The sequence below is a fragment of the Podarcis gaigeae genome (assembly GCF_964106915.1).
Source record: "Podarcis gaigeae genome assembly, chromosome: 2".
Classification (NCBI taxonomy): Eukaryota; Metazoa; Chordata; class Lepidosauria; order Squamata; family Lacertidae; genus Podarcis; species Podarcis gaigeae.
Genome location: NC_139679.1, coordinates 7,413,301 through 7,435,851, shown reverse-complemented (window position 1 = coordinate 7,435,851; position 22,551 = coordinate 7,413,301). Strand labels below are relative to the sequence as shown.

Below are 22,551 nucleotides of genomic sequence, written 5' to 3'. Positions count from 1 at the left end.
TTTGCTGCATAAAGCTTGCAACACAGTGGTGGAATCTAGTTACCAGCAAACCTGGGTTTAGGGTTGAATAGCGGGTAATAATTCAGAAAAGCAAAGGTATATTATTCACCTTTATCACATGTCTCATAATCCGGGCTCCCCCTCTCAAAGCACTCATTCTGGGTGACCAGCATTAAACCACTCCAACGATTCCAATATACACAGAGCTGGAACAAGGCATTTGGGTACTGGGGGCAAGCAACCAAACAGCAACCCCAATGGCTGTAAAATAATGTAGAACCATCATAATGTTAATAATCTGGATAATCCGAATGTTGCTGCTATTTTTGGTATCCCCAAATCAGGTGACTGAGATGGGCTGCCTCACTCTGCCTAATGCCAGGGGTGGCTTTGAGTAGCATTGTGATTAATGAATATTTTGTTTTCCTGCGGTGGGTTAGAAATCTAATGCACATCATTCTTTTTTATTTGACATGTTCTAATCTTCTTCCTGAACTATTGCAAGAGGCCAAGAGGCCTAGTTTCAATATTCCCCCAAATTGATTCTGTCCGAAATGAACCCTATTTTGTGGCTTGATTAACCGTAACCAAAGTATCCTATCGTTTTTTGAAGTCCCTTAGAGTTAGGAATGTACAGCAACTCTAGGAAGGGGGTATTAATGGGAGGGAATTCTGTATGATACTTCCTCAAAAACTGCATCTCTTGAACCTCTGTGACGTTGGTGAAACATCCTTAGAGAGAGACTGCCCACAAGCTTGAAAGGGTGGTTTAGAATTAATAAGTCCCTAAGCTCCTTATCTGCAGCTCCCTTAAGACACTTAAACCTTGTTCATCTTTGCTTTCAGCCTGCTGCTTCACAACAGTTAAGTGCATCTGGAAATGAAGTTGGGCTTAGTAACAAAGAGCAGCAAGTTGCAATAGCCTATATAAATTCACAGAGGGATTGCATCATGGGTTGTTGACCACTGAAAGCCTGTGCTATTAAATTTTTACAATTTTACATGCTTGACAATCCAGGCTCCCTCTCTCAAAAATCTAGCATCTTTTATGGAAGAGAAGGGACCAAATGTCCAGTTTCCTCCCTGCCAAAAGTAGGAGGCCCAGCCACACCCTCCCCTATCTACTTTTGCAAGTCAACTTATGTTGTGCAGAGCAGATCATAATGTACTATAAGCATAAAGGCAACCTACACATGAAATAAAACCATGTGGCCAATAATTTCTAGGTCACAACCACTTTAGACTGTAGGTGGTTGAGGACTGCATGTTTGAAGGTTCCTTGCAATTTAAGAGTCCTGATAGAAATTCTGGACCAAATGATTCATATGGAAAGCTTGGTCCAGACAGCAAGTGAACCACAGAAAGATGTAGCTCCAGGTAACAGCATCATGCTGGCAAAACTACAAGGTAGAGTAGAGCAGGGCTGAACAGAAGGTAGATTGCAAACTAATGGTATGGCTTACAGTATACCAGATGTATGGTATAATACTACTACTGGTATTATTTCTGGATGGCTTGCAGTAGATGGGCAAGGGTTTCCTACTCCCTTGGGGGACTCAGAGGAAATGGTGTGGCGGTGGGGAGCTACAGCGGCCTCACTCTGCCTAATATCATTTGCATTGTCTGCTGATCCATTTCTAAGTCCAGTTCAAAGACCTGTTGGTGATGGTGAATGCCTTAAGGGGGCTGGATATTGTAAGGGCTGCTGCTTCTGTTATGACTCCACCTGACTCCTAAGCCCTCCAGCACTTTATCTTGCACCTCTGGCTGAGAGGTGTTAAAAGGTAAAGGTAAAGGTACCCCTGCCTGTACGGGCCAGTCGTGTCCGACTCTGGGGTTGCGCGCCCATCTCGCTTAACAGACCAGGGGCCAGCGCTGTCCGAAGATACTTCTGGGTCACGTGGCCAGCGTGACAAGCTGCATCTGGCGAGCCAGCGCAGCACACGGAAACGCCGTTTACCTTCCCGCTAGTAAGCGGTCCCTATTTATCTACTTGCACCCGGGGGTGCTTTCGAACTGCTAGGTTGGCAGGCGCTAGGACCGAACAACGGGAGCGCACCCCGCCGCGGGGATTCGAACCGCCGACCTGATGATTGGCAAGTCCTAGGTGCTGAGGTTTTACCCACAGCGCCACCCGCGTCCCATGAGAGGTGTTACCTTTGGATAATACCAACTTGTGGAAATCCATGGCTTAAGACTATCCATTTACCTTCCTCTCTATCTGCCTGTTACTATTACAGTACTTTATAAAAAACAGAGTCAAAACTAATTATTGATTTGGTTTTGCTGTTACTCTTGCTGACAAATATACCCACAACATAACTGGCTGTGTTTAAATTCTTTGTGTATAAATTATTTATACATCATATAAAGATAACTCTTTTCACATGATCTAATTGAGTAGAAGCAATTAAGGACCAACATTTAGAACAGGAAATACAAATAGATCAGTTCTTATATACGTAATGTCCAAATAGAAGCTTTTGTGTTCCACGTACAGTGGTACCTTGGGTTACATACACTTCAGGTTACAGATGCTTCAGGTTACAGACTCTGTTAACCCAGAAATAGTACCTCAGGTTAAGAACTTTGCTTCAGGATGAGAACAGAAATTGTGCTCCGGTGGCGCGGTGGCAGTGGGAGGCCCCATTAGCTAAAGTGGTGCTTCAGGTTAAGAACAGTTTCAGGTTAAGAACAGACCTCCAGAACTTATTAAGTTCTTAACCAGAGGTACCACTGTATGCACAAATGAATCAGTTTTTTTAAACGTAATGTCCAAACAAAAGCTTTTTGTGTTCCACGTATGTCTTAGCGAATACAAGTGTCAAACGTAACAACTTTAAGGAGGGTACTTGCAAAAGATGAACTTTTCTTCGTAATGTTCCACATCTGCCTTTGCAAAGTTAGGTTGTTGTATGCACGTTGTGGGTATATTTGTTAGCTGAATTTACGTAACTATCGATTTGACAGTGTTGTGTTGCTCTTGCTGAATCACATTGGAGTTTGCTGGTGGCTGTTTTATTTGTAGTGCTTGAATCTGAATTGTTGTTGTTTTCAAATGATGGATTGTTAGCCATCTTGGAGTCCTGTATGGATGAAAACATGGGGTAAAATCGTTTGGCTAAATTGCAGAGCAGGGAGGGCTAGTGTGGTGCCCTCCAAGTGTTTGAGGCCAGCATAGTCAATGGTCAGGAATGATGAAAGCAATAACTGGAGAGCATCATACTGGATGCTTTGGCTATAGTGTAGCTACCTGGTTCAAATACATTTGTACAACACAGCAATAGAAAACAGAGTGAGCCTTGCACCAAACAAGCAAATCTTTTACCATTTTAAGACGAATAACGTTGGAACGTAGGCAATGCAGCAGCTTGAATTCCATGTTCTCATTGTGTCGTGGTGCCTTGGGTAAAATACGAACTCTGTAAATGAAGCAGACTGTTGTATCTTGGCCAAATTTGTCCCTGGCGTGGATGGAGTTGTCATAATAGGTGATGTCAAGACAGTATAGTCTGAGACAATTAAACCAAGCGGAGGGATTTCTTCTGCATTAGGCGTAAAGGAGAAATATTCCCTGGGAGACCCACCTCATATGCTCACAAGAAGACTTAATGCTCTCTAATAGGAAAAGCCTCGGCCCCACAGCTGAAAGATAAAGGGCTAACCTGAGCCCTAATTGCAATATCTATATAGCCCATGATATGTATAGATACATATCATTTTGTAGCAAAATGTCTGTCCTGATTGGCTATGGTGGAGAAGAGGCAACTGTACTGCTGTATTTCCTGGAGGCAATAAATTGTATCTCTGCATTTTCTGCACACATATATGTATTATTACCCGCTATCACTCAATGATAGGAGAAGGGATTTCAAAGGTACAATCACTGGAATGCCTCTAATTTTATCAACCTGCCCATGTATCTTTAGAGTAGTTATAGGCGGAATACAATATGTATACAGTGGTACCTTGGGTTAAGTACTTAATTCATTCTGGAGGTCCGTTCTTAATGTGAAACTGTTCTTAACCTGAAGCACCACTTTAGCTAATGGAGCCTTCCGCTGCGCTGCTGCTGCACAATTTCTGTTCTCATCCTGTAGCAAAGTTCTTAACCCCAGGTACTATTTCTGGGTTAGTAGAGTCTGTAACCTGAAGTGTATGTAACCCAAGGTAAGTAAAGGTAAAGGTACCCCTGCCCGAACGGGCCAGTCGTGTCTGACTCTAGGGTTGCACGCTCATCTCGCTTAAGAGGCCGGGAGCCGGCGCCATCCGACGACACTTCCAGGTCATGTGGCCAGCGTGACGAAGCTGCAGCTGGCGAGCCAGCACCAGCGCCGCACACGGAAACGCCATTTACCTTCCCGCTATAAAGCGGTACCTATTTATCTACTTGCACTTAGGGGTGCTTTTGAGCTGCTAGGTGGGCAGGAGCTGGGACCGAACGACGGGAGCTCACCCCGCCGCGGGGATTCAAACCGCCGACCTTACAATCAGCAAGTCCTAGGCACTGAGGTTTTACCCATTAGCGCCACCCGCGTCCCATGGTACCACTGTATTAAAAAGATAGGCCCTTTGCTGTGCTGGCACTTCAGCTATGGAATGCGCTCCTGTGAGAGGTATGCCTAGCATCAGTTGTATATTCTGTTTGGCACCTTTAAAAAAAAACTTAAATAAATAAATATCAAATACATTTTTAAATATTGTTGAGTTTTTGGTCCTCTCAATTTTATTATAATTTTGTTGAATTTCTTTTGAGTTCATTTACACTATTTTAGTACTGCACTGCATATTTCAAGTGTTTATCTATACTGCTCTGTAATCTACTTTTGGATGAAGGCATGGTTTATACATTCTTAAAATTAATAAGTATGTATTTTAATTTTTTTCTAATCTCCACCATTATTTTCAAAAGAGATATTGGGGTCATGGTGAATGACAATGCTCAGTGAATCTATCAGCTCAGCTCAATATATGATGGCAATAAAAAAAGGCAACTTCCATGCTGGATGTTAGTAGGAAAGGGTTTGAAAATAAAACAAACCACTATCATAATGCCATCATATAAATCTTTGGTGCAGTCACTTTTGGAATACAGTGTACTGTGCTGGTCATTCCATCTCAGAAAGGATTATTGTAAAGTTGGAAAGGGGCAAAGGACCTTCCTTATGAAAAAAAGACTAAAGTGTGTATTGTTTTCAGTTTAGAGGGGGGGAAATCACAAGGGGTACATGGTAGAGGTTTTTCACAGTGTAACAACACTGAATAGGTGTTGGTATCTTGTAGTTACCAACTACCAACTCTTTCAATGTGGCTTTCATTAAAAATTATCCAGGGATAACAGCAAATCAGAATGTTTATTCAAGGAACAATGGAAAATTCACATTAAATCAAAGTCTGCAACAAATGAGATTTGAGCTAATGATCTCCTGAGACCATACCCACAAAGGATAGCGGGGAAATCTAATCCAGTTCACATTAAAAAGCACACTTAGCTAATTCACACTTTCTGAAAACAACACACAAACTAAAGCAGAGCCTGCCTTCAAAATTCGCACTTCTCTGAATTTCGCAGTGCAGTTGTCCAGCTAAGTAATGTGTACAAAAAGGCATACACTAGTGTAAAGTTTACACACACACACACACCAAGCACATTTTGTTCAGAACTGGAAAGTCCTGTGAAATGCCCTCTTTCTTGAGACATTCACATGATCCTGAGAGTACAAAGTCTACCTGGGCTCCCCAGGCCCTGTGGCCTTTTGATCCTATTTTTTGTTTCTTTGGTAAGAACTGGAACATGCAGTTTTCATTGTTTTGCTGGGTTTGCTACTCTCCCCCCCCTTATATCTTTGATCTATGATACTGTCACCTGTGACATCTTTTTAAACTGTTCATCTTGAAGATGGTAACTTTCCATTCACTTCACCCTCAAAAGGGAATCAAATGTTGGCCTTTTCCCCCAGCCTGCAAAGAATTTGTTTTGTTCCCCATTAACTAAAGCCACAATCTAACTAAATACTCCATCTTAATACACTGGCGCAGTTCACACATCATACATGTTTTCTATTAACATGCTCATCTAGGCCACTCTTATCCCTGCTAGCACATGGGAGAGACAAACCATGATCTCTAGCTTAGCATCACATCTAAAGCTAGAGATTTGACTTGTTTTGCTCAATGAAGAACAAAGTATTGTCTTCTCAGAAACAAATTTGGCAAAACGTGGGTGGATCTTTATCTGATCTACTGATACAGAATCAATGAAATATACAAGTCTCATTCAATGTTGCTGGCTAAATCCAGGGAACATAAATGTTAACCATTTTATAATGGTTAATATTAACCATTTTATAATGTCTGAAGAAAGCTTATGTATCAACAAAATGTAAGTAAGTTTGGGGGTTTTGTCTATTTTTGTTTTGTTTTGCAAAGGCCTTTGGTTTTATGCCATAAAGTTCATTCATACCTGATCCTTTTTGTGTGGTAGAACATTAAAAAAAGGTAAAGGACCCCTGACAGTTAAGTCCAGTCATGAACGACTCTGAGGTTGTGGCGCTCATCTCGCTTTACTGGCTGAGGGAGCCGATGTTTGTCCGCATACAGTTTTTCCGGGTCATGTGGCCAGCATGACTAAGCCGCTTCTGGCAAAACCAGAGCAGCGCATGGAAACACTGTTTACCTTCCCGCCAGAGTGGTACCTATTTATCTACTTGCACTTTGACGTGCTTTTGAGCTACTAGGTTGGCAGGAGCTGGCATTGTGTTTTTGTTAATGGCAGTTGAATATGCAGATACTGACATAGAAAACATCATCTGACATGCTGCAAACTTTACGGAAACCAATGACAGAGTATCGTAGTGGTGTTAAAATGCCTGGAAGAATTTGTGCTGGTTTGAAGAGTCATGGGCCCTACTTTCCCCCAGGAGAGCAGTGGGTCAAAACTTGACTTGTCTTACTTTCCATCCTTTTCAGGCTCCAGTCCCAACTATGGCAGTGGATTTTCCGGGGACACTGAGACACTCACAACTTTCAGCTGGGATGACCGCAGTGTACGCAGGGTGTTCATTAGGAAGGTAATGTCTGAAACAGTCAACCTTCCTCCATACTGTGCGGAACAAGGGTGTCCAACATGCTTCTTGCTCTAGGCTCACTTATAAGAAGAAGAGGAGTTTGGACTTGATACCCCGCCTTTCACTCCCCTTAAGGAGTCTCAAAGCAGCTAACAATCTCCTTTCCCTTCCTCCTCCACAACAAACACTCTATGAGGTGAGGCTGAGAGACTTCAGAGACTAGCCCAAGGTCACCCAGCAGCTGCATGTGGAGGAGCGGGGAAGCGAACCCGGTTCACCAGATTACGAGTCCACCGCTCTTAACCACTACACCATGCTGGCTCTTATCCAGTTTGCCTCCCTATCCAGTTACATGTGGGTGGGGGTGGAGACCTATGGGTATAATCCCATATAGGCCACAGGTGTGTGGTTTGTGCCACTGGTGTGTGTATGTGTGTCATGTGAACCTCCTTCAAGAAACATAGCTGATGGACAGTGCTATGCAGATTGCTTTGATTCTCAATGGCTCACATCCCACAAGGAAGGACTGTGTCAAACTATGGGCTGAATTCAACTAAGTTGTTGCACTATTGGAAACCAGCACAATTAGGCCCACTGTTGCAGCAGGATTTGCCCCCTCCCTGTGCAGTTGCTCAGGAGGTTCGGGAGAACCTCCACAATGGGCGGGAGGAGGAAGAGGGAGAATAATTTTTGCACAGATGGAACGATTACCGTAGCACAGTGTTGAATTCTACCTTTTGTTTCTAAGCATCAACCATGCTGATTTGATTGTTTCCCCCCAATTTTAGGTTTACAGCATCCTTTTGCTTCAGCTTCTTGTTACAGTTGCCATTGTGGCCCTCTTCACCTTCTGGTAAGTCTCTGGCCCACCAAGAAGCCTTTTGCTTTAGGTGCCTTTTCTGCTTTGGCTAATATTTCCTAACGGTAGTACTGCTCCCGTATTATTTCTTCCTGTGCATGGGGAATAAAAGGAGCAAACTATGCACGACTTTCTGACTTGTGGACTATCCTGCAAACGTCTAAGTCTGTGGACTTGCATTCAAGCTGACACACTTGATTGATGATATATTATTTGTTTGTTTGTTTTACTTTGTGTCTGGAGCCTTAAAATTTATTATTTAGCTGGCCTCAACCAGAGCCAGGGCTTTTTCGGCTGTGGCCCTGATCTGGTGGAACGCTCTGTCACAAGTGACTAGGGCCCTGCGGGACCTGACATCTTTCCTCAGGGCCTGCAAAACAGACCTGTTCCACCAGGCCTTTGGCCAGGGCACAGCCTGACTCCCTCCTTCGGCAATCTTCACAGAACTCTAGGCCAATGGTTGCCATTAATTTGATTTGAATTAATTTTATAATGAAATGATTTTAGAATGTTGTATTATTTTATTTTTGTTAGCTGCCCTCAGCCCGGCTTTGGCTGGGGAGGGCGGGATATAAATAAATTATTATTATTATTATTATTACTACTATTAAACAGAATGATAGCAGACTACAGGAAGATATTAATAGCTTCCCTCAAAATTTCTGGGATATTTTAACCATAGAGGAGCATCCACAATGGCCTTGAACATTGCTTTCAGGAGTAGCCAGTGTGGTACCCACCAGATGCTATCAGACTCCAACTCCCATTGCCCCCATACAGCATGACAAATTGCAAAGCATGATGGGAGTTGCAGTTCACATTTGGAGGGTACCATCTTGGCTACCCCTGCTCTAGGTGAGAATTGGTAGCACCTAGGGATGGATGGATGGATCTGTCAGTTTCTGGTTCTCTCAGTTTCTCATTTCTCCAATCATAAATTCACATTATTCCTAACAAATATATTTTTGTATGCAGTTTTGACTAAGGTACATATTTTCTGCAGGCAATTTCTCCTAATATAATGCATTTTTGTATGTTACTTCCACGAACATATTCATTTTTTATGTACATTTCCCCATAATATATGCCTTCTTTTGTAAACATTGGGTGCTTGGAGACCTGCACTGCAAATTTTGCCTAAGTGCAAATTTCAAAGGGCGACTTGTGTTTCGCTTTTCGTATTGTTTCAGAAACTGTGGATTTGATCAATTCAGCTTTATATGCAAACTGAATTGAATTGCTCCTCCATCCTTAGTGGCAGCTCTGTTCAACAGCTATATGTTCCACCAATATGTATCAAGAATGACGGGAATCTCATACATTAGAGTCTGTGGAATCAGTGAAATTTGTTGAAAACATTCATAGCCTGTCTTTCTGCATTCTCAAGCTGGCTCACAAAACTAAGATAAAATAAAAAAGAAAGAGGGGTGGATGTCCTTTGTGCTTTTGTGAAGGGAGCACCACTGTTCAGGGCCCATGAGGTTGGGTGGAGCAGCTGCCTCAGGTGGCCAAAACCCAAGAGGTGGTGCCTCCATGAGTGCTTCCTTGCCTTTGCCACTGGCTTCCGGTGAGACCTTGCTGAAATCTCATGAGATCTCATGGAGTGCATGAGATCCCCCTGGAAACTGCTGCCACTGCTTCACAGGCACTGCTGTACCACCCTGGTAAGGGAGGCTTAAGCGGTGGGGCGGAGTGACAGCACAATGGCAGATTCCCGTTTTGTCTCAGGCAGCAAAACCCCCTCCCTAGGCGAGATACATTGGAGATCATCCTCTCTTTGTCCCTAGCAGCTGTATCCGGAAGAAGAAAGCATTAGGACTCTGCAACACAGTTTGGTGCGCTTTTATTCATAGCCTCGGTTTTCAGCGGCCACCTGTCTGATGCTCAAATAGCAGAGGTGGTGGATGCAAAGGCTTACCTGCATCAAATTGCATGTCACATGAATAATACATTGGTATCGCTTTGAGACTTTTCAAGCCATTTAATCACCTGGCTACAAAGCCAACAGCCATTTCCCTGGAGTAGAATAAAGCAAAGAAATCGATGGCATTATGCTGATTGTGATGCCCTCTTCAATTATTTTTGAGGCTGTGTGCGAACTGAGAACATTGACCCCACCCCACCCCTTTCCCCAAACACTGGGTGGTTTAAGCGGTGCTTGCTGTTTGCAGGGTCTTGCTCAGTAAGTACATGAAGCATTTATTTCCCACAAATCGGTGTATAGCTGCACAGAAAAAATGGCTCAGAATAAGCCCCTCCTAGCACTGTCGATAGACCATTCCTTTGCACCGATGCTGGGGTGAGTGACCCAGTTCTCCAGTGCTAACACAGCAGCAGCCTGTTACACAACATACTAAGAACATTCTGACTAGACCCAGATCTGATATGGCCCTGTAACTAGACTCAACAACAAAGTGGCTTGCTTTTTTGTTGTTTTGTTGGCCAACCTTCCTGAGGTCACATGGCAGCAGTGGATGTGGCTAATCATACTCTCATGCAAATTGCTTATATGCATGTACACACAGTCAGATGCACACCCAGGACCCTTTTTCGGGGAAACCATGCAGATCACCTGATACTGCAACCTCTCTGCTCATCAGATGATCGATCCGATGACTGGAAAGGGGATACTTTGCGTTCCCATCAGGGTGCTGGGCTCCACCCTGCCCAGCATTGTGTCTACTTTTATTTTTGTTTCGTTTTAACTTTCTAATACTGAATTCTAAATTTTTGTAACCTGCCCTGAGATCTGCGGGTGAAGGATGGATAACACATCTAACAACAACAGCTTTTAAAATCTGATACTAAAATTGGTGGGGCCTTGGGAGAGCCAAAAAAATTGCTGGGAAGAGGGTGGTGGATCAGGCTCCCTCTAGTTGTCCGTATTATACACCAGTGTCAAGATTTAGCAGCAGAGGACACAACGTTGCAGCCACAGTGTGGATGGGGAGGAGAGGGAGGCAAGAGGCAATGGTTGGGTGGAGGGTGTTTGGTTTGGTGTGCCTCCTACAGGCCATGGGCAAACAGTTGAGATGCCAGGATCACAGATGTTCTGCCCTCTTTGAATTGCTCTCATATGCCTTGACATTCTCTTTCTTTACTGCAGTGAACCAGTCAAAACATATATCCAAGCAAATCCAGCCTGGTACTGGGCTTCCTAGTAAGTACTGGCTTTATCTCAGAAATAAGCTTCATCTCTGTTTACGTTCTTATTTAATATATAAGGCAAGTTTAATTATTTTGTAGGCCCAGCACAAGAGGCTATTTATTCATGGATAGGCTAACATCCAACTACATCGGAAAACAAAAGCAACCTTGCTAAAGGGTAGAGCCTGAGCTCCAACCCATAATAACCCTGCTCAAAATGACACTATGGCTTCAGTGGCACTGGGAATAGTCATACAGCTGGGGCTCACCCAGTGAATGTGATGCTAGGCAGGAGAAAATGGAGGTTCATTTCATTTACAAATTCTCTAGAAAACCAAAGACCCGTTTGAAAGGTTTATACTAACTTGTGGATCATTTAATTGGGAACATGTGTTACAGATGTATACTGTTATTAGTTGTGGTGTATGTATGGTGTATGGTGTATGTATGGAGAGCGCAAAATATGGTCTGAAACTCAACATCAAAAAAACGAAGATCATGGCCACTGGTCCCATCACCTCCTGGCAAATAAAAGGGGAAGAAATGGAGGCAGTGAGAGATTTTACTTTCTTGGGCTCCATGATCACTGCAGATGGTGACAGCAGCCACGAAATTAAGAGACGCCTGCTTCTTGGGAGGAAAGCAATAACAAACCTAGACAGCATCTTAAAAAGTAGAGACATTACCTTGCCAACAAAGGTCCATATAGTAAAAGCTATGGTTTTCCCAGTAGTGATGTATGGAAGTGAGAGCTGGACCATAAAGAAGGCTGTTCGCCAAAGAATTGATGCTTTTGAATTATGGTGCTGGAGGAGACTCTTGAGAGTCCCATGGACTGCAAGAAGATCACACCTATCCATTCTGAAGGAAATCAGCCCTGAGTGCTCACTGGAAGGACAGATTGTGAAGCTGAGGCTCCAATACTTTGGCCACCTCATGAGAAGAAAAGACTCCCTGGAAAAGACCCTGATGTTGGGAAAGATGGAGGGCACAAGGAGAAGGGGACGACAGAGAATGAGATGGCTGGACAGTGTTCTCAAAGCTACCAGCATGAGTCTGGCCAAACTGCGGGAGGCAGTGGAAGACAGGAGTGCCTGACGTGCTCTGGTTCATGGGGTCACGAAGAGTCGGACAACAACAACAACCTGTATGGCAGTGTTTTAGGAGGTCTTTGGGGAAATAAAATAAAGAGGAAAAAGAAATAGGCAAACACTGTCAGTCCTTTTTGGCCAAAAGTGGGCAGAGTCAGGGGTGGAGTTTTCATTAAGCCCCATCCCATTTTAGTTGAGCACTGGAGATGAGGAGGAAGGAACCCCCTTAGTATGCAGTGGGAAAGAGTACAGGGAGAGGAGGACCCTAGACATCTTTTCCCCTACGACTGAGTCCCTGGGAGGAAAGAGTTGGGAGACAGCGGACCTAAAAGCAGACCCCTGACCTGCTGGGTTGGACCTACAATAAACAATGGTTTATTGAAACCTCAGAAGGCAGAGGGGTTCATCATTCCCTCCCCCCTCTCCATGATCAGCAAACAATGCAAAATAGCAGAGAAATGCAGAATCAGTGAGACAAAGTAAAGGAGATGGTGCAGGTGCATTGGCGGATGAAGGTGTGGGCGGGGTGGTGGTCCGCCCCGGGTGCCTTCTGGGTGTGTGTGTGACATCACGGCCGTGGCTGCCCCCGCCCCTAGGATGCTCAGTGCTTGCCAAGCACCCTGGGATGCTTGGCACTTGCTGCGCACACCCCAATACGTGCCACGCCCCCTGGGATGCGTGCCATGCTCTCTGGGATGCACACCAGCCATGCCCCCCAGATGTATGCCCCTCCCAGTGCTGAAGCAGGTAGCTTTGTCACTGTGCAGGTGTGCGCAGTTAATGCCAGCCTGGCTTTTCTTGGCACAGGACTAGAGAAGCAACAGGCAAGATGTAACCAAGGATGGGTAGTTGGAAAACACCGAAGAAAAGCTCTGGGGGGAGGGCTGTGTAGCTCAGAGGTAAAGTTTGGGGTTAACCACCTTAGAACATGAGCATCATACAGGAAAGAGTACCACCTTCTATGCAGCATGGTTTGGTTTTATTCAATACACACAATCCATTGAATGTGGCTTTCGCCCACCAAGAACACATGGAACACTGTGGAGCGACACTTTCAATTCATTACTTTATTGATGCTTGTGAAAATCTAGAGCTGGACAGAAGCCATATCTTAAAGGTAAAGGTAAAGGTACCCCTGCCCGTATGGGCCAGTCTTGACAGACTCTGGGGTTGTGCGCCCATCTCACTTAAGAGGCCCGGGGCCAGCGCTGTCCGGAGACACTTCCGGGTCACGTGGCCAGCGTGACATCGCTGCTCTGGCGAGCCAGAGCCGCACACGGAAACGCCGTTTACCTTCCCGCTGGTAAGCGGTTCCTATTTATCTACTTGCACCCAGAGGTGCTTTCGAACTGCTAGGTTGGCAGGCGCTGGGACCGAGCAGCGGGAGCGCACCCCGCCGCAGGGATTCGAACCGCCGACCTTTCGATCGGCAAGTCCTAGGTGCTGAGGCTTTAATCCACAGCACCACCTGCGTCCCTAGAAGCCATATCTTACCTAGGTGCAAATCTGCCCTCTGGGAGTGGAGGGTTGGAGGGAGTTTTATTTGTTGTTGTTGCTATGCAAATCTGCTTAGGCTTGCAAAATAAATAAAATACGTTTTCATTTTAAAAGAACCAGATTTAAGGGGTGGGGCATGGCAACTGCAAGTACTTCCAGCCCCTCCCCATGACTGTTTTTATTTCCCAGTTGACCACATGCCTCAGCCTCACTGTTGCAAATGTAAGTGGAACCTGTCTTCTCAGTCACAAGCCATCTCCCCACCAGGCAGAAGGTGACAGTACGGCAAACAGTTTAGGGTTACACTCTACAGCCCTTCACATAGTGGAAAAATACTTGGAGAAGTTTTCCTCTCGCACAGACTCTCTGAAGGTTGACCTCCTGTTCCCTATTCAATCAGTTGTCTGGAGTCACTAATAATTCTCCACCAGGTTGAACTGGTTGATTGTGTGGACCATTCCCTCCCCCATCCCATTAAGAAGGGTGTTTTCTGTTTCTGTTGTAGCCCTTAGCCCACTGGGAAGTAGGCTGGGGTTCAAGGTGGAACTTGAGAGGCTTGAGCTAAAGTGCCAAGTAAGTCATAGATCCTCTTCTTTCTCCCTATTAGACCACAGATGGGGAGCCTGTGGTTCTCCAGATGTTGTTGGACTGCAACTCCCATCAACCCCAGGCAGCATGGCCTAAAGGTCAGGGGTGGGAGGCAGTTGTAGTCCAACATCTGCAAGGGTTCCCCATCCCTGCATTAACCAAACATCAAGAAGGGCCATAGCTCAGTGGTAGAACAAATGGTCCCAAGTTCAATACCCTGGTATCTCCAGGTAAGACCAGGAAAGCTAACATAAGAAGAGCCTGGTGGATCAGGCCAGTGACCCATCTTGTCCAGTATCCTGTTCTCACAGTGGCCAACCAGATGCCCTGAATGGGAATCTGCAATCCCACCCCACTTGGTTCAACTCTCTCTCTCTCTCTCTTCCTCCCCACCCCTCTCATTGCAGTGCCGTCTTCTTTATTACCTACTTGATCCTGGCTTGCTGCTCTGGACCCAGGTAAAACTCTACTTTTAGTGCATTTGTCTTGTTTGTGGAAGAGATCTGTGTCACCTTGGAAGTTTGGATATTCTCATATCAGTACAAGCTTTTAGAAGACATCGGAAGGCAGCCCTGTTTAGGGAAGCTTTTAATGTTTAACAGACCACAGTATTTTAATACTTCTTTGGAAGCCGCCCAGAGTGGCTGGGGAAGCCCAGCCAGATGGGTGGGGTATAAGTAATAAATTATTATTATTATTATTATTAGCTGGTCTTCTAGCTGTCACTCTGATGTAGATCTTCACTCATGCCTTCTTCCCTGGCAGGGGTGGGTGCTGCTGATGCAAGTCGGATATAATGGCTCATCAGTTTGCCTTGTGGTGCATGTAGTGAATTGGCATCACTGGCCTGGATTCTGGTTTTGCATTGCACAGGGAGAACAGACCTTCTTTTCTGAATGATGCCACAGTGAGGAAAATGCTCTGCTATAGTTATGCATTGGAAAGAAGAGGAAGGGAGGAAGATCTCATTTCCCCCACTGAACATGCCAATGCTTTTCAGTATATTGATGTCCTTGGGTATTATTCCTCCAAATCCCTCTTTCCATCCATATCCTAGCTGCTTTGCCCTTGTAGCAGATACTATACTCACAAGGGACGCAGGTGGCACTGTGGTCTAAACCACAGAGCCTAGGGCTTGCCGATCAGAAGGTCGGTGGTTCGAATCTCCATGACGGGGTGAGCTCCTGTTGCTCAGTCCCTGCTCCTGCCAACCTAGCAGTTTGAAAGCACGTCAAAGTACAAGTAGATAAATAGGTACCACTCCGGCGGGAAGGTAAACGGCATTTCCGTGTGCTGCTCTGGTTCACCAGAAGTGGCTTTGTCATGCTGTCCACATGGCCAGGAAGCTGTACGCCGGCTCTCTCGGCCAGTAAAGAAAGATGAGTGCCAAAACCCCAGAGTCATCTGCGACTGGACTCAAGTGTCAGGGGTCCTTTACCTTTTTATACTCGCAGCAGCAAAGGAGTGACATTGTTCATTTCCATGCCACTAAATGCTTGCTTGATATAAACCACACCTTGCAAGCTACTGTTGAAAAGGCACATCTGAAAAGGTGGCATAACTCTTAGTTAAGTTGAATCAGCAAGAGAAGCATTTGTGCTCCAGAGCATCTCTTGATCGATAGTCACCCAGTAGAATTGTACGCATGTTATTGCCCTGCTGCTCTACCCGCCCTGCTTTAATTATCTGATTATGCAAGATGCTGTTGTGCAATTTTCCTTCTAGTGGTTATGCTCTTTCAGTAACGACAGTGTTTTCTTGGCTCCCTTTCACTTAACTCACAGGAGGTACTTCCCATGGAACCTGATCCTCCTGAGCATCTTTGTAAGTAGTCTACCTGGGGCTGTGATTTGTGCTAAGCTGAGGGGGATTTTACAGGAGCATCGGACCGCATGTTCAACAGGAAGCCAAAGGAAGAATAAGGGCAGAAAAGGAGTGTTTATTGATGCAGCACATAGTTAAGCTATGGAACACAATCCCACAGGAAGCAGTGATAGACACCAACACAAATGGCTTTAAAAGAGGATTGGACAAATTCATGGAGGATAAGGCTATCAGTGGCTACTAGCCATGATGGCTGTGATCTGCCTCCATATTAAGCCTCCGATTGCCAGTTGCTGGAAACCCAATGGAGGGGAAAAGTTCTTATGCTTGATTCCTGCTTGAAGGTTTTCCACAGGCATCTGGTTGGCCACTGTGAGAACAAGATGACGATGCACCATTGGCCTGATCTTGCAAGATACTTCCTATGTTCTCATGTCATGTTCTTAAAGTTGTCTGTCCATTTCTAGTGGCTGAAAGCCAAAGTCTTAAACCATTGACTCTGTGAAACAGCCTTCGCCAACTGAGGACCCTCCAAATGTTTTGAACTCCCAACTCCCATTGGCCCCCACCAATGGTCAGGAATGATGGGAGCTGTAGTCCAGCAATATCTTTGGTTGATTGAGCACAAATCCCACCATCCCTGACCATTGACCGTACTTTCTGGGCTGCTGGGAATTGGAGTCCAACAACACCAGGAAGCCCCCAAATCAGAAAGGTGTAGACCAGGGGTAGTCAACCTTTTTATACCTACCACCCACTAATGCATCTTTCTTGATGGTGAAATTTCCTTACTGCCCACCAGTGCTCGATGGAAGGAGGATTCAGCTTGTGCCGTAGAACCCCCCACCGCCCACCTAGAATCCTGAAACACCCACTAGTGGGCAGTAGGGACCAGGATGACAACCCCTGGTGTAGACAAAGGGTACTGCAATTTTTTGGGGGTAAAACAGTGCCTTAGTTAGAGTGCCCAGCAGCAAAGAAGGCTGGGGGGTCCTGCACCTTCAAGAGTTGAATAGATTGAAGGATTTTGGCAGCACAGCTTGCCATGCAGGGGTGAGGAAAAAATTGCACCACCTGAAATTCCCCCTGCAATGCAACTATTAAATGAATAGTTCTCTTTGGCTTTTGGCCTGTTTATGACACCACAGAGGAAGAAACTACCCAATGTAAATCCATCCTTTATGTACTATTATTGCTTGGTGGGTCACAGGTTCTTTAAGTTTCTCCTCAGAAAGGACAAAGAGCATGCGCTTCTGGTGACATCTGGTTGCGCCTCTTTCCCTAACACTCAGCTCCAGCTTCTGAAGTTAATTAAGTGTCTTTCCTTCCACAGACTCTTTCCATGGCCTATCTGACTGGGATGCTCTCCAGGTAGGTTGGTCACAAGAAGATACTGCATACTTGCCATATTTCTTCTATGTGGGAGATTTCATTCTTTGGCCTCACCCTCTGATGTTTCATTAGAAAGTCAGAGCATGCTTATTTACACACACCCCTCTCTATCCCAAGGGTGGCCTGTTCCATTTTGCTGCTTGAGGTTCTCATATTGTTTCGGATAGTGCGAATTTGATAGATTCAGCCTCAAGCATCAACTGAATAATTTTCCCCCTGCATCCCTACTTGTGGCCCAAGTCATGTACATTTGTCATTCTCCGCCACCATGCTGTAACAATCTCATGCAGAGGTGCATCATGAATTTTCATTGTTTTATTTTTGTCTGATGGCCTGTCAGTGGTAGTGGAAGGACAAAACAAAGGCATTAGTTGGTCACAGTATCTAGTAGAGCAATCAGCACATTGCAGCAAGATATTCTGCTGTTGTAAATACAAAACAAAAGCATAATATGCCAATTTGGGCTGTTCTTGATTAAGGCTGCAGTCCTAACCCCAATTACCTGGGAATAAGCACTGAATTAAATAGGAGTTTCTTCTTCTGAGTAGTCATGTTTAGGATTAGATTTCATTGTGGAGAATTCAGATATTTTGACAACATCTGTTCCTTGTGCTCCTGAGCAACATGTACAAGTTGGATTCCCTCTTCCAACTTAATGGCTTGATCAGAATCCAAAGTTTCGGGTTAGTTTCTAAACCAAATGTGTCCCAAGCTTCTGAGAACTATAGCACATGTCCTTTCCGAAGGCGGATCTTTTAGTTTGGATCTCTAAAACCATTCCATTCCATTTTTCATTTTGCAGCTACTACAACACCAAGTCAGTCCTTCTGTGCCTGGGGATAACAGCTCTGGTATGCCTCTCTGTCACCTTATTCAGCTTCCAAACCAAGGTGAGTGAATGTGTCTTAGTAGGGTTGGGCACATAGCTGTCAACTTACAGATTTGATAATAAGGGACCAGTGGCCTTGAAAATAAGGGACCTGCAGCCTCACCTGTTCCAGACACTCCAGTCTTCCTGTCCTCCTGCAGTCTGGTCAAATTCATGCTGGGTAGCTTCGAGAACACTGTCCAACCAACTTTGTAACCATAGGTTCAACTGAATAGAATCTGAATCACATGCACCACAAGGCCTATGCAGCCTCAACTTAAGATGGCTCCCCAGCCTGCTTTGCACTGCAAAGTTTTCAGCAGCACGTGCACCAAAATGGCGTCCAGCATTCAAAAAACCCCTCAGCTTGCATTAACTAGCCACACACAAGGCATGCAAGCTCCACCCCCCAGTCATTCTTAGACTTCTTATTGGGTGAGCAACACAGCCAAGCAACACAGTTGGAGCCTCCCTCCTCCCTGGCCGGCAGGGAGGGAGGGAGAGGAGCTGCTTCCTTTGAAATTTAAGGGATATCATTTAAGGGACATTTAAGGGACATCCATCAATAAGGGACAGCAGCGGGACATGGCGCTGGAATAAGGGACTGTCCCTTCAAATAAGGGGCACTTGACAGCTATGGTTGGGCATCATAAATTTTGTCACTCCGTTTACAGGTGAAGGAGAAGTTGTGAGGGTCATTCTGGCAATTTTCAGGTGGGTGGGGGCAAAACGGGGCAAAAATAAGCTACAGTTACCACTAGTAGTGCAGAGCCAGGAGCAGGCAGCTTTCATTTCCCACCTCAGATGTATTCTTAGAATAACACCACATGTGACCATAGTATTGTTCAAGGAGACATCTGGATATAAAAAATGGCAGCCACCTGTCACTGGAAGGAGACCATTGCCATTTCTACTGGGGAGAGGGCGACCACCAGTAAGAAGCAGCAAAATGAAATGTTTAAAAAGGGAGCTGAGGTGGTATAGGGGCACCTTCAGCCTCCAAGTTTGCTTATTTGTTCCTTCCTTTCAATCCATTTTTCTTTTGCTGAGGACTACCTTTTTTCTTTTGTAATCTGCAAGTCATTCTGGGAATCTTGATGGCTGAAGAACAGAATTTTATGCTGTGATCCATCCTGAGATCTATGAGTACAGTGGTGCCCCGCAAGACGAACGCCTCGCAAGACGAAAAACCCGCTAGACGAAAGGGTTTTTCTGTTTTGGAGGCGCTTCGCAAAACGAATTTCCCTATGGGGTTGCTTCACAAGACGAAAAAATCTTGCGTCCCCCAGCGGTTTTTTTTTGCTTTTTTTGCCCTTTTCCTAAGCCGCTAAGCCGCTTATCAGCTGTTCCGCTGATAAGCCGCTTAACAGCTGATCGCTGGAAGCCGCTTGACAGCTCTAGCACTAATCCGCTAAGCTGTCAATGGGCTTGCTTCGCAAGACGAAAAAACCGCTAGACGAAGAGAATCGCGGAACGGATTAATTTCGTCTAGCGAGGCACCACTGTATAGGGCAGCATGCAACTTCAATCAATCAATCAATCAATCAATCAATCAATCAATCAATCTCCATAAAAAACGAATGGCCCATTGAAACTCTGAATTTTCTATAAACTGAAGTGACAGGGGCAAACACCAATATGAGATACATTATGTTCTAATTTGGAAGGGTCTGAGTTTGGATTGTATTGGGACGAGGCTTCCTGAAATCTCTTGAAATCTCTCCAACATGTGCCGAGGTGGATATGGTGGCTCATATAGTCAAAAAGCTAGATGTGATGGAGAGCTTGTCTGAGTCTAAGACAGGGTAAGTGAAGGGATCTCAAGGCATGAGAGATAACTTGAGAAGGATGAGCGTCCATCTGCGTGCAAGATTCAGTAGCAATTGCCTGGCAAATGCTATATGTGTTTGGTTATGTGAGTACCCTGTGCTCCCTGGAAGTTGGGTGCCTTTGAATATACTCATTCGGGGTACACAGATACAGTGATGACCTTTTTCTTTCCCCCCACAGTATGATTTCACCTCCTGCCAGGGTGTGCTGTTCGTGATGCTGATGGTGCTGTTTTTTAGCGGGATCATCCTGGCCATTCTGCTTCCTTTCAAATATGTAAGTCTCATCTTGCTTCTACCAGCAAAAATATATGCACATGGGATTGTGTCGTTTCCCTGGGACAGTGAGGTTCAGGGCCAGAGCACACAAAATTGCTGAAAGCAGGAGTACCCACCCAGATGTTGCTGTACTAGAACTCCCGTCATCCCTGACCACTGGCCATGCTAGCTGGGACTGATGGAAATTATAGCCCAACATTACCGTATCTTTCTTCCTATAGGATGCACATTCCCCCCTCCAAAAACGAAGGGGAAATGTGTGTGCATCCTATGGGGCGAATGCAGGCTTTCGCTGAAGCCTGGAGAGCGAGAGGGGTCGGTGCGCACCGGAGCGGGAGTTCCCGCTGGGCTCGCAAGTCTTGCGGGCGGCAGCCTGCAACCAGAAACACGGGGTCGTGCTCCGGAGCGCACTCCGGGCTTCGGGCAACTATCCGCAAGCCTTCGGAGCGCGGCTCCGAAGGCTTGCGGATAGCAGCCTGTTCTGGGGGCTGGGGTCGGGGGAAGCTCGGGCTGGGGGGGGAAAATAAATTTTTATTTGTTTATTTCCCCCCAAAAAACTAGGTGCAGCCTATGGGTCAGTGTGCCCTATAGGGCGAAAAATACGGTATCTGGTGAACATCATGTTGGTTACCCTTGTTTTAAAGCTTAATCTACAGGGAATCGCAGCATTGGGACAGGAGTCAAATGGGCTTTTGAGTCAACCCACTGCTTACTACCAGTTCTCTGCTGCCCAACCTTCAGAACCTAAACTACAAAGCAAAAACAGGAGACAGTTGTTTGGGTCTGTTTCAAGAAAGTGAAAAGGGATAGGTGAATCTGTCCATTTTGGTTTCTCTCTGCTTCTCATTTTTCCAATGTTAAGTTCAGTTCTCCACATTTCTGCATCAGTGTGCAATGAAAAAGAAGAGGAAATCGCGGAAATTCATTGGCATTCTAGCCTAAACGTTCCCTAGCATGCACATTTTTGTATGCAATTTTGCCTAATTCACATGTTTTTCCTAGTCATTGTCACTACTTTAGTGCATTTTTAACATGTTGTTTTCAGTACTTAGTGTGTTTTATGCACACTAATGTACACATTTTTGGGGTTCCAGATTCAAAGAGGTGTCAGTTTTGAATTTGGGGAAGTGCAAATTAGGTAGGTTTGCTTTAAAATGCAAACCAAAAAGAATTTCTCCTCCATCTGCACATGGGATGGAAAAACCAAATGGTATTCACCACTTCCCCAAGATAGCATGGGCCGTATGAGAAAATACTGCATGAAGGTGCATTATATTAGGCAAAATTGTGAATAAGAATGCATATGAATTTCCATGCAGACAATTTTAACCCCCCCCCCCCCCTGAAACTGATGCAGACATTGAATAGCTGAACCTAAGACTGGGAAAATGAGAAACTAAGAAAAACAAAAATCAACAGATTTATCCATCTCTATTCTTAGGCAAAATTGTGTCTGAGGTGGCTCTGGCTATTCCCCTTTCCTTTTGCAGCCTATGGGATCCTACCTGCAAGACTATTAAGCTAGACTGGTTCAAAAGTCTTCATTTTTGCCCTCACCGTTCTTTTCCAAACAAACACATTCCCTCCTGCTAATTTCCTGTCCCTTATCTCCATTGCTATTGTAGCACTGTGGTCTCCATTTCCATTCCCCCCCCCCCTCTGACACACACACACAACTGCAAGGTTTGGCACCGGCTTGTGTTTACTGTTCGTGACCAGCAGTTGCTCATGAAGCAAAGACTGATTATGAGAGGGAGGAGGAGAAATGGGAAAGAGGGCAAAGATGCCAGAATCTCTCAATCATTCTCCATCAGGGAGTTTTCGTTCTGCAGTTATCATGAGAGCCTGCTAGATATTGACAAAAGAAGGAGTGTTAGCCTGGGTTTTGAAGCCCCCATTAATCACTGCGGACTTGGCTTGTTTGCTTGATTTCCAGGGTGGGCTGGGTTTTCCATGACCTCAAGTGGCTGGAACCATACTGAATACCTGATTATGTTGCCTTAAAAGAACAATCCGTCCTTTGATTCACACCCTTCCATGATTCAGGCCTGAATAAGCAGAATGTCAACACATGTGAGAAGGTTGTGCTTTGCAATAGAGAGCCCCAGAT

At 45.2% G+C, this 22,551-nt stretch overlaps 1 protein-coding gene across 1 annotated transcript in view; it reads left to right on the top strand.

Moving 5' to 3' along the window:
- The window catches only part of FAIM2 (Fas apoptotic inhibitory molecule 2), a 40,972-nt gene that overhangs the window by 7,311 nt on the left and 11,110 nt on the right, over nt 1-22,551 (top strand). The window contains exons 3-10 of the mRNA XM_083729512.1: nt 6,970-7,070; nt 7,856-7,920; nt 11,033-11,086; nt 14,657-14,707; nt 16,034-16,073; nt 17,407-17,444; nt 18,268-18,355; nt 20,344-20,439. Coding sequence (XP_083585638.1) covers nt 6,970-7,070; nt 7,856-7,920; nt 11,033-11,086; nt 14,657-14,707; nt 16,034-16,073; nt 17,407-17,444; nt 18,268-18,355; nt 20,344-20,439 — 533 coding nt within the window. The remainder of the gene's footprint in view (nt 1-6,969; nt 7,071-7,855; nt 7,921-11,032; nt 11,087-14,656; nt 14,708-16,033; nt 16,074-17,406; nt 17,445-18,267; nt 18,356-20,343; nt 20,440-22,551) is intronic.